The sequence below is a fragment of the Tachypleus tridentatus genome, chromosome 13, assembly GCF_004210375.1.
Source record: "Tachypleus tridentatus isolate NWPU-2018 chromosome 13, ASM421037v1, whole genome shotgun sequence".
Taxonomy (NCBI): Eukaryota; Metazoa; Arthropoda; class Merostomata; order Xiphosura; family Limulidae; genus Tachypleus; species Tachypleus tridentatus.
Window position 1 is genome coordinate 228,491,839 of NC_134837.1, and position 13,146 is coordinate 228,504,984.

Here is a 13,146-nt window from a genome sequence, read left to right on the forward strand (position 1 = left end):
CAAAAGCTGCTGCAAAAGCAATGCTATTAGCTAAATTACTGAAACATTCTAAATCCTGATAATAAAACGCCCCTCAATCTGTGAAATGTGGAGGCGGCATTGCGTAACCAGAATGGCATTCTGTTTAACCGGTATTTACCTGAAAATAATACGAAAACCGTTTATTGCTTGCCATCTTCTTTACCTCTACTTGCCAATAACCACTTTGCAAGTTTAACAGATTTACTATTGTTATACATTTATTTTAATATCTACGTTGTTTCAGTTTAATTTATGTTAAATGTGTATTGCGCAAGTCCCGCCTGTTCTTTAACTTTGAAGAAGATTCTCCGATATAAGAATCAATAATCCATTTTTTACGAACACACTAGTGTATTTTTGAATATTGGTGACTTTCGAGAATTTTGCCTAATGAATATAAAAGCAAGTAATCACAAGATGCCGAGAGACAATAATAGAATATTGTTTGGTCGCTATATTCAGTAAACTGTAAGCCTCGGAAGCTGTAACTGTGTTTAACTCTTATTAATCGGAAAACTACAAAATTTGACAAGGAACATTTATAAATTTCGAAAATTACGAACCCTTCAACTTCAGAGAATACATTTCGAACGTTAGTGTTTCTATGAAGACATAAGATATTATCGTCAGTGAAAAATCTACGTTTGCTTCAAGCCTTCAAGAGCATTGATGTTGTTGTTTGTTTTTAGATGTTAAGCACAAAGCTACACAATGGGCCATCTGTGCTCTGCCCATCACGGATATCGAAACCCGGTTTCTTGTATTGTACGTTCGCAGACATACCGCTTTTCCACTGAGGGACAGCCATCAAGAGAAGTATATCTGTGTATCCAGACCCGATAGAAGCCTGAATATTGTTTGCGAGTTTCTAAAATGTTAGTATATAAATAAATAATTTTGTAATAACCATTATTATAAATTGTATAAATGTGTATATTAATATTTTGGCAAATATCACAAATTTGATACATATTAAAATTCAATTAACTTCTAAATTAAAATCCAAATTTACAGTTATTTGAAATCATACTACATTACGTGAGTAACATAATAAATCGGAGACTCATCTGAGATAAATTACAATACGTACATGTAAGAGCAAGTACATAGACAAAAAATATTTATTGTTACCTAGCCTATCCAACTTCTCTGGATATTGGGTATTGGATACTAGTTTTTAATAGTCATCATCATCTGCCACTCAATTCCTTTAAAGAACATAGGGCCGCAATCACTGCGGTTTCTTGAACAGGTATTTAAGTGAGTAGGTTGTTAGCCCACTGCACCTAGCCGTCCCTAATTTACTAGTGTAAGACTAGAGGGAAGGCAGCTAGTCATCACCACCCACCGCCAACACTTTGGCTACTCTTTTACCAACGAATAGTGGGATTGACCGTCACATTATAACGCTCCCCACGGCTGGGAGGGCGAGCATGTTTAGCGCGATGCGGACGCGAACCCGCGATCCTCAGATTACGAGCGCATGCTTTAACGCGCTCGGCCATGCCGGGCCTTTTAATAGTCATACAGTTCAGTTTTCGAAAGTCCACGTAAAACCTGAAACCCCATCTTTCTTTGGTACTAGTATCACTGGTGATGCAAAAGGACTGCTAGTATCATCTATTACACATGTCTTTCACACATGCTTTTAATTCAGCTCTGTGTTTCTCTAGCACTCTATAGGGTCTCCGTGCTATAGGCTATGTTACATATTATAATTTATCTGGGACGAGTTTCTAATTTTTTATGTAACACATTACGAATTCAAATAGCCTGAAATTTTAATTTTAACTTAGAAGTTAATTGAATGTTTATGTGTATCAAATTTATATTTGCTAACAAGATTGATACACACAAATTTCTCGTAACATGAAAATATTTTAATCCACAAACAACAATACAATTTCTAATAACGATTATTACAAATAATAATTTATACACACACTTGCAAACAATAGTGAGACCTGTCTGGACTGGAACTGACCCTTTAATTGATGATTCACGATGAGCAAATTCATTCTATGTTGATACACAGGTACACTTCACTCGACGGGAATGCCAGCTATCTCTATTCTTGGTTGGCTTTATGTGGTTTAAAAGGTGACTTTTCAGCGAGGAAGATACCTAATATCCTCGAAGAAATACTAACGTCCGAAATTAATTTTTTGAAGTTGAATAGTTTGTAATGCTCGAAATATCTAAACGTTCCTGGTCAAATATCTGTAGTTTTCCGATTAATAAGCACTTATCATAATTATAGCTTCCGAAGTTTATAGTATACTGACGGTAGCAAATCAACAATATAAAACAACAGTCCATGTTTTGCGATGGCTACCTTTTATAATCATTGGATGAGGATTTCGAAAGTTCAGTTGGCAACAATGTAAAACATATATTGTTGATTCTTATACACGAGAATATTTTACAAATTTAGAGAATAAGCAGGACTTCCACAACACACATTTAACAACATAAGTTATTTGCATTTCTAAATATATATTAAACTGAAATATATATAAATATTAAAATAAACATATAATATTAAATCTGTTAGCCCTCTCTCCTTAGACAATTAAATATTGGCGTTGAGTTGATGGACCACTTTCAGTATATCAGAATGATGTTTTTGGAACAACAGATTGATAAATTACAGCTCAATCCTCTGAATCTTGTACGTCTGGTGGTCTCCATTTCTTCATGAGCACGCCATTTTGAAAAAGTAACTGGTTGGAACTTTTCCAGGTCATATTTTGGGTAGTGCTTATTTAAATAGTGAAGAGATCTTCGGATCCTCTTTTTTTCTCAGTGATCCGTTTACTTTTAGCAAACGGAACTTCACCAGGCTACCAGATTTTTTAGGTATATCATTATCAATCTCCAATGAATTGTCGGTAGGACAGTAATTTTCAAGATCTCTATCCCATCCAAAAATTGTCTGAGACAACTCTATAATATCATCCTATAAATACTTGTCTACCATTTGTATTTGGCCTAATTTCTTTGTCTGAGCTTGAGTCACAGCACACGAGGAAAACATATCCTGATTCTCCTTAACAATAGCATAATCGTCAAATGAAAGAGTGATCGGCTTGCTCATCATTTTGGGTTCGGCAGCAACTTTTCCTTTGGCCAAATCGTTTCCCAATAATAATATTACACCCTTAATTGGCGGAGTAGGTCTTACTTCAGACACAACTGGTCCCGAAACAAGGAATATGAACAAAGCCACCCTCAATACCCTGCACAGACTCACCAGTGTCAGAACTTGAATCTAAAGGCAATATACCTTCTAACAACAATGATTGAGCCACCCCAGTATCACATAGACTAGGTGAAAAAAGAAAAGGAGGTAACACCTAGAGCGTTCATGTCAAAACACCAATAGTTGAACGTAACATTACCAGATTTTTTTCACAAAAAAAGGCAGACAGGCCTTGATGATTTTGATAAAGTTTTATTCTCGAAAGTTCATTTGACAACAGTATAAAACATATATTGTTGATTCTTACACTCGAGAATCTTTTACAGATTTAGAGAACAGGCGGGGCTTTCGCAATAACGTTTAACAATATAAGTTACATATATATTAGATATATATTAAACTGAAACAAACATAGATATTAAAATAAATATATAATATTAAATCCGTTACAACTTACTATCACTTAACATCTTTTATGTTTTACTTTATTTGTGCATCCGTTAGAATCTCCCTCTCCAACAAATGTCTCTACATTCTTCTAACAACTGTATCAACGTTTATTTTTCCTTAACTTCTACATCTCCATAGAATCCCAGTCTATTTGATGTGTTCGGGCCCCTATCATATTAGATTGTCCCACTAATGCTAACTTCTCTCTACTTCAGGCTTTACCTGTCAATAAGTGTTTAGGTAGTACTACTTTTTTCTTCATTTACTTTTAAAATCTTTGTTGGGACTGTGTCTTTCTCCGACACTTTATTCATACGTAAATACCTGTCTCTTCTATTTCTACCAGCTCTGTCAACATATATCCACCTCTTTTAAAATTTCTACGTTAGCATCTTCAACAATTTGACTTCTAGAAGAAACTTCTGTAATTTTCGCTAAACATACCAGTACCCTGTGATTTACACTTTCCTGTTGGGATGCTCTTTTACTTAGTTCTTTACTAAGGATAGAGTCATCTGAAAGATTTAAATGCATTACATTGCCTGTCTGGTTATTATTGTAGTTTCTTTACTTAGTTTAGTTTTACGCTGCTAGTTTTATTTTTCTTAGAACAATTATTTTTACCTCTCTGACTTTTCCGTGTATCAGTGCTGATTGAAGACTGGTTTAGATCCTTAACCTTCCTACAAACAACTGGCGTCTGACTAATTGTAATCAGTGAAAAAGAATCTATTGTTTCAGTTACAGCATGTAAGTGGGAGGGAGTAAACCCTCAAAACGTAAGACTGCTTGTTAAACACGCAACTTACTAGAGGTAAGTTATATACTGATATCATAAGCACACAAGAAGTCTTGTCCCAAAACACCATCTGTGTCTAAATATACTTTTTTTTTTAAACAAATGTAGAAGGGACGGTCAATTCCAATTTGTCCTTTTCTCAACTGTACCCTATGTTTACCTAATATCTTCATTGGATGTCCTGTGATAGAACTTAACACACTGTTAGTTACTTCTTCCCCTGTATTATAAAATACTGCCAGATTCCTAAATCCGCATTTAGCCGAGGAAAACGTGCACTTTTATCCACCAGTAACTGACTTTATGTTTTCTACCTCTGTTACTACCACTGGAGACACTTCAGTAATGTACCTTATACCTGATCTTTTGTTCCACACTGCCGGAACTACTTCTGACATGTAACTCTGATGGAATCCACGTTTTTACTATCTTTGCCGAATTTCTGAACTAGTATTTTTTGATAAATTTCATGAATAAGTTACAGCCTTTGAGGCTTCTTGTTTATTCATTTTTGTTCTTGCACTACAGTTTCTTGCCACACGACCCTGGATTCCACAGTTAGAGCACGAGAACTGCATGTTTTTTTTTTTATCGGTGAAAGGTTTTAGCCAAATACCATAACTTATTGCAGTTAAAGCTTGTAAGTCCATTGCTTTAGGCTGAGCTGGATGTTGATAATTAGGTTAAGTAAACTTCTGCTTTCTAACCATATTTATAGCTGAATGTTACTTGTTACATATTTGTACTTCTATCAGATTTAATAATGTAGCGTCAGGTGTGCTTACCTGTACGTTTCTTCTGGTTATATAGCTCATTACCCCACTCTCAGAATTCGATTTCAGGGTATCTTGAGTCATCCATTCACCTGGTGGATGTCTGTATGTTCTTGATCTGTTTCCGTAATTCTGCATTCTATGATCGAATTATCGGACTGATTCGCCTTTTACTTGAACTGCTGTTTGTATTCTTTTCATTATTGTGTTAGTTGTATTTTGCATACTGTATTTTTCTGAGAATCTTCGAGCAACATACTATAAATCTGTGGATTATCTCAATTGCGTATAAGTATATATATTTATATATTTACAACTTTTGCTGATATTCACCCTCCTTTGCACGTAACAGTTAAATTGGATCATTAGAGTTTTGAATAAAAAATTAATTAATAAAGAATTTTACATTATTTGTATGTCATCAAAATGTGGAATTAGTGGTAGTGATGAATACTTTTGTAAGGCACTGTATTCAAAAAGTGTTAAAAACACATAAACAAATATCAGCTCTGTATTTCTAAGATGCAAATATAACAAAACCTACTTGTTCGACTTATCATGTGTTTTTGTACAATACAACGTGAAAACTTTCCACTGTTCCAAGAATCCTCTTGAAAAAGAAAAAAGATCCAGATGCGTTAGCCATGGGAGTTCATTAATAAATAGCAAGTTAGCTCTTTGTTAGGCCATTCCCTTCAGTTGAGAATTTAAAGTGTTGTCAAAACAATTGAACTAATGTTATCTAATTATACTTCAGGTTATCTTATTATTTTTTCCTATTCATTTTTAAAGTATATCAGGTAAAGCTTTAACAATTACCTGACTTGTAAAACGTTAATGCACATTATTTTCATTAAGATGACAAAAATATTCGGATAAACTTTATTTATTCTACCCAACGTTTGTGTTTACGTTCTTTTTCGTCGTCTTCATTGAAAATTGTTTCCATCATTCAGTCAACAATAAAAGTTAAAAAAAAAGAGTGAAATAAAACGGTAATGCATATCATACCATCATTGTGTGTTACCCTTTAGGTAATCAATAGAGAAGGAAAGTTAGGCCCACTGATAAGAAAGAGAAGGTTCTCGGACTTGTATGTATATTTCTCTTTTTATGTGAATGTCCAATATTCCTAGAGGTTTTAGCTATGCTGCCATTTTAGGTAACCTCAAGATCACATGACTAAATAGTTTAGTGCTGTAATATACACTACTGGTTGTTCTGTATGACTGCCCCAACACCTGAGATTGTGAATGTCTTTTGTCATGCCTACACCACCACCACCCCCTTTGTAGGTAGACCTCCTTCCACCATGCCTCGCACGTGTTTTTCCCCGCTAGTTTTTGCATGCAATTTACACATACATTTAACGTTGATATTAAGTCTGTATCCTTCTACTGTGTGATGGTCTGTGAAGGGTTTAGGCAATGCTGCTATTGAGCACGCTTTGAGGTCTTTCTACATTTCTCATCCATACTCGAAATTATTATTTCATTTTGTTCTATGCTCGCTTCCGCGAAGAGAGTTTTGATTATAAACAGCATCATTTCTACCTTATTTTCGTTTCTCCTTCAATAACTTCACACTTAATATGTTGTAAGAATATTTCCAGTTGATGAATTGCAAGATAAAAGTAGAAGTATACGATCTGTATCAAATCAAATATATTAATTTTTCAATGTAACCGTTGGTAACCAGAGATTGTGTATCGCATGATGTAAAAACAATATCTTAGATTTAAGTTTATCATTCTTGTTAGATCTATATTCATATCCTTGGTCTCTTAAATCTCCCACCGTTTCTGAATTTTGTTCAAAAAACACTTTGATCACTACATATATCGTAAAACGCCAATAATCCGTTAATACTGGCCTCACTATGATAAACCAACTGAACTTGGTCACTGTCATCTGGTTTATGTAGCTAATGTTGAGAGTGAAATCGGGTACTGCGTAATACTTCTAACAGATAATCTGCTGACTTTTTGTGTTGCCTTAAGTGTACTAACAGTATGTTCCAGTTTGTTCCATTTAACGACAGCAAAATGTTAGGCGAGCCGAAAATTTACGCAAGAAAAACAAACTACTGAATTGGCACTTCTTGACCATTGACAAGTCGTTGTGAGTAACAATTTGATAATTTACTTCCTTCTTCGTCTCTAAAAAAGTTATATTTTTTGCTCCAACTAACAACAATGGCATCCAGGAGTCGATTTTTTGTATCCAGATGCAGTATTTAAATCAAAGACATATTTTCGCTTTGCGTCTTTTATTGGTCTTTTGAATTGTCTTTGTCGATTTTTTTTTTTTAATGTCTGTGACAATTTGTTTGTTTTGAATTTCGCACAAAGCTACACGAGGGCAGTCTACGATCTACGCTAGTCGTCCCTGATTTAACAGTGTAAGACTAGAAGGAAGGCAGCTAGTCATCAACACCCATCACCAACTCTTGGGCTACTCTTTTAGTATCGAATAGTGGGTTTGACTGAAACTTATAACGTCCCCATGGCTGAAAGGGCATTCCGTGACAGCATACCAGGAGACGATAGCGCTGATATTTTCATTAGTGTTCGCAGCAGTTATTTCGTAAAGTGTTTTATTATTAGTTTAACCACTTTTGAATTACAACTGTTTTAATTATCTTTTTTTTCTGTGTTGTCCTCTTTTAGAAATTTTACAAACATAAAAATTAATTTATAAAAAAAATATTTTTATTATGTTGGCTTCTTAAACAACGTTTTAGTTTGTTGAGTCTGTCCCTCGCTTATAGGCCAAACGTGTTAAGGCGTTCGACTCGTAATCCGAGGGTCGCGAGTTCGAATCCCGGTCGTATCAAATATGCTCGCCCTTTCAGCCGTGGGGGCGTTATAATGTGACGGTCAATCCCACTATTCGTTGGTAAAAGAGTAGCCCAAGATATGGCGGTGGGTGGTGATGACTAGCTGCCTTCCCTCTAGTCTTACACTGCTAAATTAGGGACGGCTAGCGCAGATAGCCCTCGAGTAGCTTTGCGCGAAATTCAGACAAACCCTCGCTTATATACCACACTGGTCTTGTTTCCAGAAATGTTAAAGACGTTTCCAATTGTACATTTTTCAATATCTTTATTAGGCACGTATCTTTAAAAGGCCTGAAATTTATATTTCATGGGAAGAGAGACTAAGAACTCTGTCCCCTCGTCCCCTGATATCCTGCAACAGACTTGTTAATCTAGAGAAGACATAAAAAGAGGGAAGATATTAATATTATAAAAAAAATACAGCGATTTTGGCATTATTCATTGGTAAAATTATTTTTGTTTTGCAGCCCCTCTATTTTTCTGTTCTGGATGGTTACCTGCTTTACGTGTCTTATTACGCCAACTGTGGGTACTTTTGATCAATACCAAAAGATGTTTGGTTTTAGTTTTAAGTGTAATAAGTTGTTTGGTTTTAGTTTTAAGTGTAATAAGTTGTTTGGTTTTAGTTTTAAGTGTAATAAAGTGTTTTGTTATAGTTTTAAGTGTAATAAAGTGTTTTGTTATAGTTTAAAGTGTAATAAGTTGTTTGGTTTTAGTTTAAAGTGTAATAAGTTGTTTGGTTTCAGTTTAAAGTGTAATAAAGTGTTTGGTTTTAGTTTTAAGTGTAAAAAAGTGTTTGGTTTTAGTTTTAAGTGTAAAAAAGTGTTTGGTTTTAGTTTTAAGTGTAATAAAGTGTTTTGTTTTAGTTTTAAGTGTAATAAAGTGTTTGGTTTTAGTTTTAAGTGTAATAAAGTGTTTTGTTATAGTTTTAAGTGTAATAAAGTGTTTTGTTATAGTTTTAAGTGTAATAAGTGTTTGGTTTTAGTTTTAAGTGTAATAAAGTGTTTGGTTTTAGTTTTAAGTGTAATAAAGTGTTTGATTTTAGTTTTAAGTGTACTAAAGTGTTTGGTTTTAGTTTTAAGTGTAATAAAGTGTTTGGTTTTAGTTTTAAGTGTAATAAAGTGTTTTGTTATAGTTTTAAGTGTAATAAAGTGTTTTGTTATAGTTTTAAGTGTAATAAAGTGTTTGGTTTTTAATTTTAAGTGTAATAAAGTGTTTGGTTTTTAATTTTAAGTGTAATAAAGTGTTTGGTTTTAGTTTTAAGTGTAATAAAGTGTTTGGTTTTAGTTTTAAGTGTAATAAAGTGTTTGGTTTTAGTTTTAAGTGTAATAAAGTGTTTTGTTATAGTTTTAAGTGTAATAAAGTGTTTTGTTATAGTTTTAAGTGTAATAAAGTGTTTGGTTTTAGTTTTAAGTGTAATAAAGTGTTTGGTTTTAGTTTTAAGTGTATTAAAGTGTTTGGTTTTTAATTTTAAGTGTAATAAAGTGTTTGGTTTTAATTTTAAGTGTAATAAAGTGTTTGGTTTTAGTTTTAAGTGTAATAAAGTGTTTGGTTTTAGTTTTAAGTGTAATAAAGTGTTTGGTTTTAGTTTTAAGTGTAATAAAGTGTTTTGTTATAGTTTTAAGTGTAATAAAGTGTTTTGTTATAGTTTTAAGTGTAATAAAGTGTTTTGTTATAGTTTTAAGTGTAATAAAGTGTTTGGTTATAGTTTTAAGTGTTATAAGTTGTTTGATCAATACTATTATTATTATACACTCTTCTATTTTTTGAATATAATTAAAGTACTAGATAAAGAGTGTAATGCCAAGAAATATTATAGACGTAATACTAATGTCTTACGAACTCATGCAATAGCATCATGTTTTCTGGGTATCACTCTCTTTAATTCATCACCTTCTGATCTCACACATAGTGTCTTTTCTCCTGTCGATTTAAAATTTAAACTCATATTGGCTTTTTTATCCAGTTTTCCCTGATTTCAATCGACTATATTAATAGTTTGAGGCTCATTTACGGCAGAATACTTTGGTTTAATAGATGGCAGGAAGATAACAATATAGTAAATAATCATTATCATTGAATTAGTTCTGTATCATTATTGTTTCATTACTCGGCTTTATAATCACAGTTTTCTTATTTCATAAGTATGAATTTAGTTGTAATTTTTATATCCCAAACACATTTGTGGGATAGGTGAGTTTGTTTGTCTTGAATTTTACGCAAAGCTACACAAAGGCCATCTGCGCTAGCTGGTCCACATTTAGCAGTGTAAGCAAAATAGTCATCATCACCCACCGCCAACTCTTGCGCTACTCTTTTATTAACGAATAATGGGATTGACCCTCACATTATAACTACCCCATGGGTGATAGAATGAGCATATTTGGTGGGACGGGATGCGAGTCCATGGCAGGTTGCAAATGCACTAAAGATGTAAAGTGAACTATAAAAACTGAATTATGTAGCATCATCCCTCCTTCATTCTGAAAGCTTGAAGTTACTTTCCAAAATGCACCAGATAAAAAATAGTATTAAAAATATACCTCAGGTAAATCCATCAGATAGTCCCTACCTAAAGACAACCCACTGAAGCGCCCTCCTTCATGCATGGTATAATTAAGTTGTGGAAGTGTCGACACGACAAATAATTTCGTTAGACTTGTGAGTGCTTCTTAGCGTACACCAATACGTTCGTGTGAAACTGTCGATAAATGGACAATAAAACGAAACCATCGAAACGTGACTCACTGATTCCTTATGGTTGGTCTTAAAAAAATCGTCATTCTCTCTCACGTGCAGAAGAATCTCCTTGCTAAAGACGTCGTTACAAGAAGAAATAATGATAACTCTGAAATAATACTTGTGTCAAGATAAGTTACTTCATGTTTTCATTCTGTGTGCTCACCGTCTGACTCTGCAGAGTTATGGCTATGCCATTTGCACTTACAATTCTGGTGACACTTTAGAAGTTTTAATCAAACTTCATTTTCTTTGCTTTATAAGGAGAATTGACTGTTTCCACCATTTGGTAGCTTTGGAAGCGACCGAAAGCTTGAAAGAACAGATAATGAGATAAAAGTAGTGTCATAGAGAAAACTGCCGGTAGCAAAAAGAGTAATCTAGTTGCAGTAGATAAATTCGTTTACGTTAGAGGACCATTGAAAAAGTGTGTTTGAAATGAACTTTTCTAAGAATAACACAATAATTGAACATTCTGTGAAGACAAATAAATAGTCGTGGCGCCTTTTCTACATGGTTTTCCAGTCGTTTTACATTTGTTTCAGGTAGAACGTTCTCGAAGCAGTCTTTCAAACACTTGACTCACTTCCCCTGATTGACTGTTTTCAAAAGAACACACATCCGAAATCACATTAAACACATTTTTCATGTTGAACATCACAAGATTTGGAGAGTGCAAGGATTAGTATGTGAATGCTACAACATATGTAATATACAAGAGGCTGTTTTCCTCGAACTTTTGATTCAACCCTGCATTATTTTTCTGAGACATCTATTTGTGGTTGACCCAGTTCTCAAGTTTTTGAATTGTTCAAAGAAGGAAATTCCATAACGACAATGAAAGAAGTGTGCCTTATCACTTTCCGGACTGGGAAGAGATGAAAGAATACGGCTTTAAAAATTATATAACTTGCTTTGCTTTTCTGTAATTATTTACTTTTTGATATTTTCAAATTTATGTGAAGGCATTCTTTAAATATTTAATATACGAAGACTTCCTTTCGTGATAGAACTTTAATTTCATATTGTTCCTCAAAACGTTCTGTTTTTACATATCTAGCTAGTTTTAATTTCATTAATATTTATTAATATATAATAATTTCAATACCTTATTTTGTTCATTGCAGTATTCACCATTTCCGGCTGTGAATTATAAAAAGACGATGAAAACTGAAAAAAAAAATATTGTTATGTACGGCCAGATGTCACTAATTACATCAAAATTACTTCAGGTAGTTGGACAATGAAACGGGTATTCATACTATTCCATATTAATGCATACAAGTCACCACATGCAACACTTGTGGTCTCTTCATCATCGGGATTTGGTTCATGTTTTGGACCAAAGAGGGTCAGGTCTGTGATTTTCTGAACTATCGAATTGTTAAAACAGGCGCTGTAAAACAGTCATCCTCTTAAGTGCAAGTGGGAAGAGCGTGCTATGAACGTAATCATCTTTTTCACTGGAAACTTTGCTTCAGTGGAAAGTACTATTTGGAAGACTATGACCAGTTGTGGCAATACAAAGTGTAACAACGTAAAGAGGCTCCAGAATCGTTTAAATATAATATGCTTAACCTCTACAATTCTTCATTACTGTGCAATTTAAAGAATCAAGGTTTAGTTAAGTGTAACACCAATGATTAAGTGAGTTCTTGGTCTTTCTTCTTTTCTCAAAACTCAAATACTATGGTTGGCAAACATTGGCATTTCCTAGTTGAAGTGAAACTCACTTTTCAGCTTTAGAGCGTAATTTAATTAGATATTGAGATAGTTGGTGTTTAATGCTACTGTGGTACAAATGAATTATACATTTAGCATCAAAACATTTATACAGTATGTATTTGTAACTATCGTATTCTGTTTTGCATATTGCATAGGTGATATTAATTTAGAATACGTAGTAGTTTTTAGTTAAGTTCCTCGTTTCATATGGAAACAATGCTTTAATTTATGCCTTTTAGACATTATCCTTTTAAACTTGTTTTTTTTCGATCTATTTTATTTATTTATTATTTTTATTTTTCACCCCAGGATGGAACAAGAGGATGTTTGGATAGCCTTGCTCGTCGCTATTCAGAGGAACTAAAAACACATTACAGAGACGTGATGGACAGGCTGGAGGAACTAAGACGTCGTCGCGTGGCGATAGACATACCACCACTTCCGGTAATCATATGTTTATATCATTCATTCACAAGAATGTTCCCTGGGAAACCCTTTAATACCAAACAAAAAACAACATGACGTAAAATATATCAAATAAAGAAAGAAAGCGATGACTTAATTGTAACAAATAAATACTTCTTCCACAGTTATTGTAA

At 33.7% G+C, this 13,146-nt stretch overlaps 1 protein-coding gene across 2 annotated transcripts in view; it reads left to right on the forward strand.

The window, feature by feature from the left end:
- LOC143240507 (SAM and SH3 domain-containing protein 1-like) overlaps positions 1-13,146 on the forward strand; it is a 188,298-nt gene that overhangs the window by 40,050 nt on the left and 135,102 nt on the right. For both annotated transcript variants that reach the window (XM_076483039.1, XM_076483040.1), the window contains exon 2: positions 12,857-12,991. In XM_076483039.1, coding sequence (XP_076339154.1) covers positions 12,857-12,991 — 135 coding nt within the window. The remainder of the gene's footprint in view (positions 1-12,856; positions 12,992-13,146) is intronic.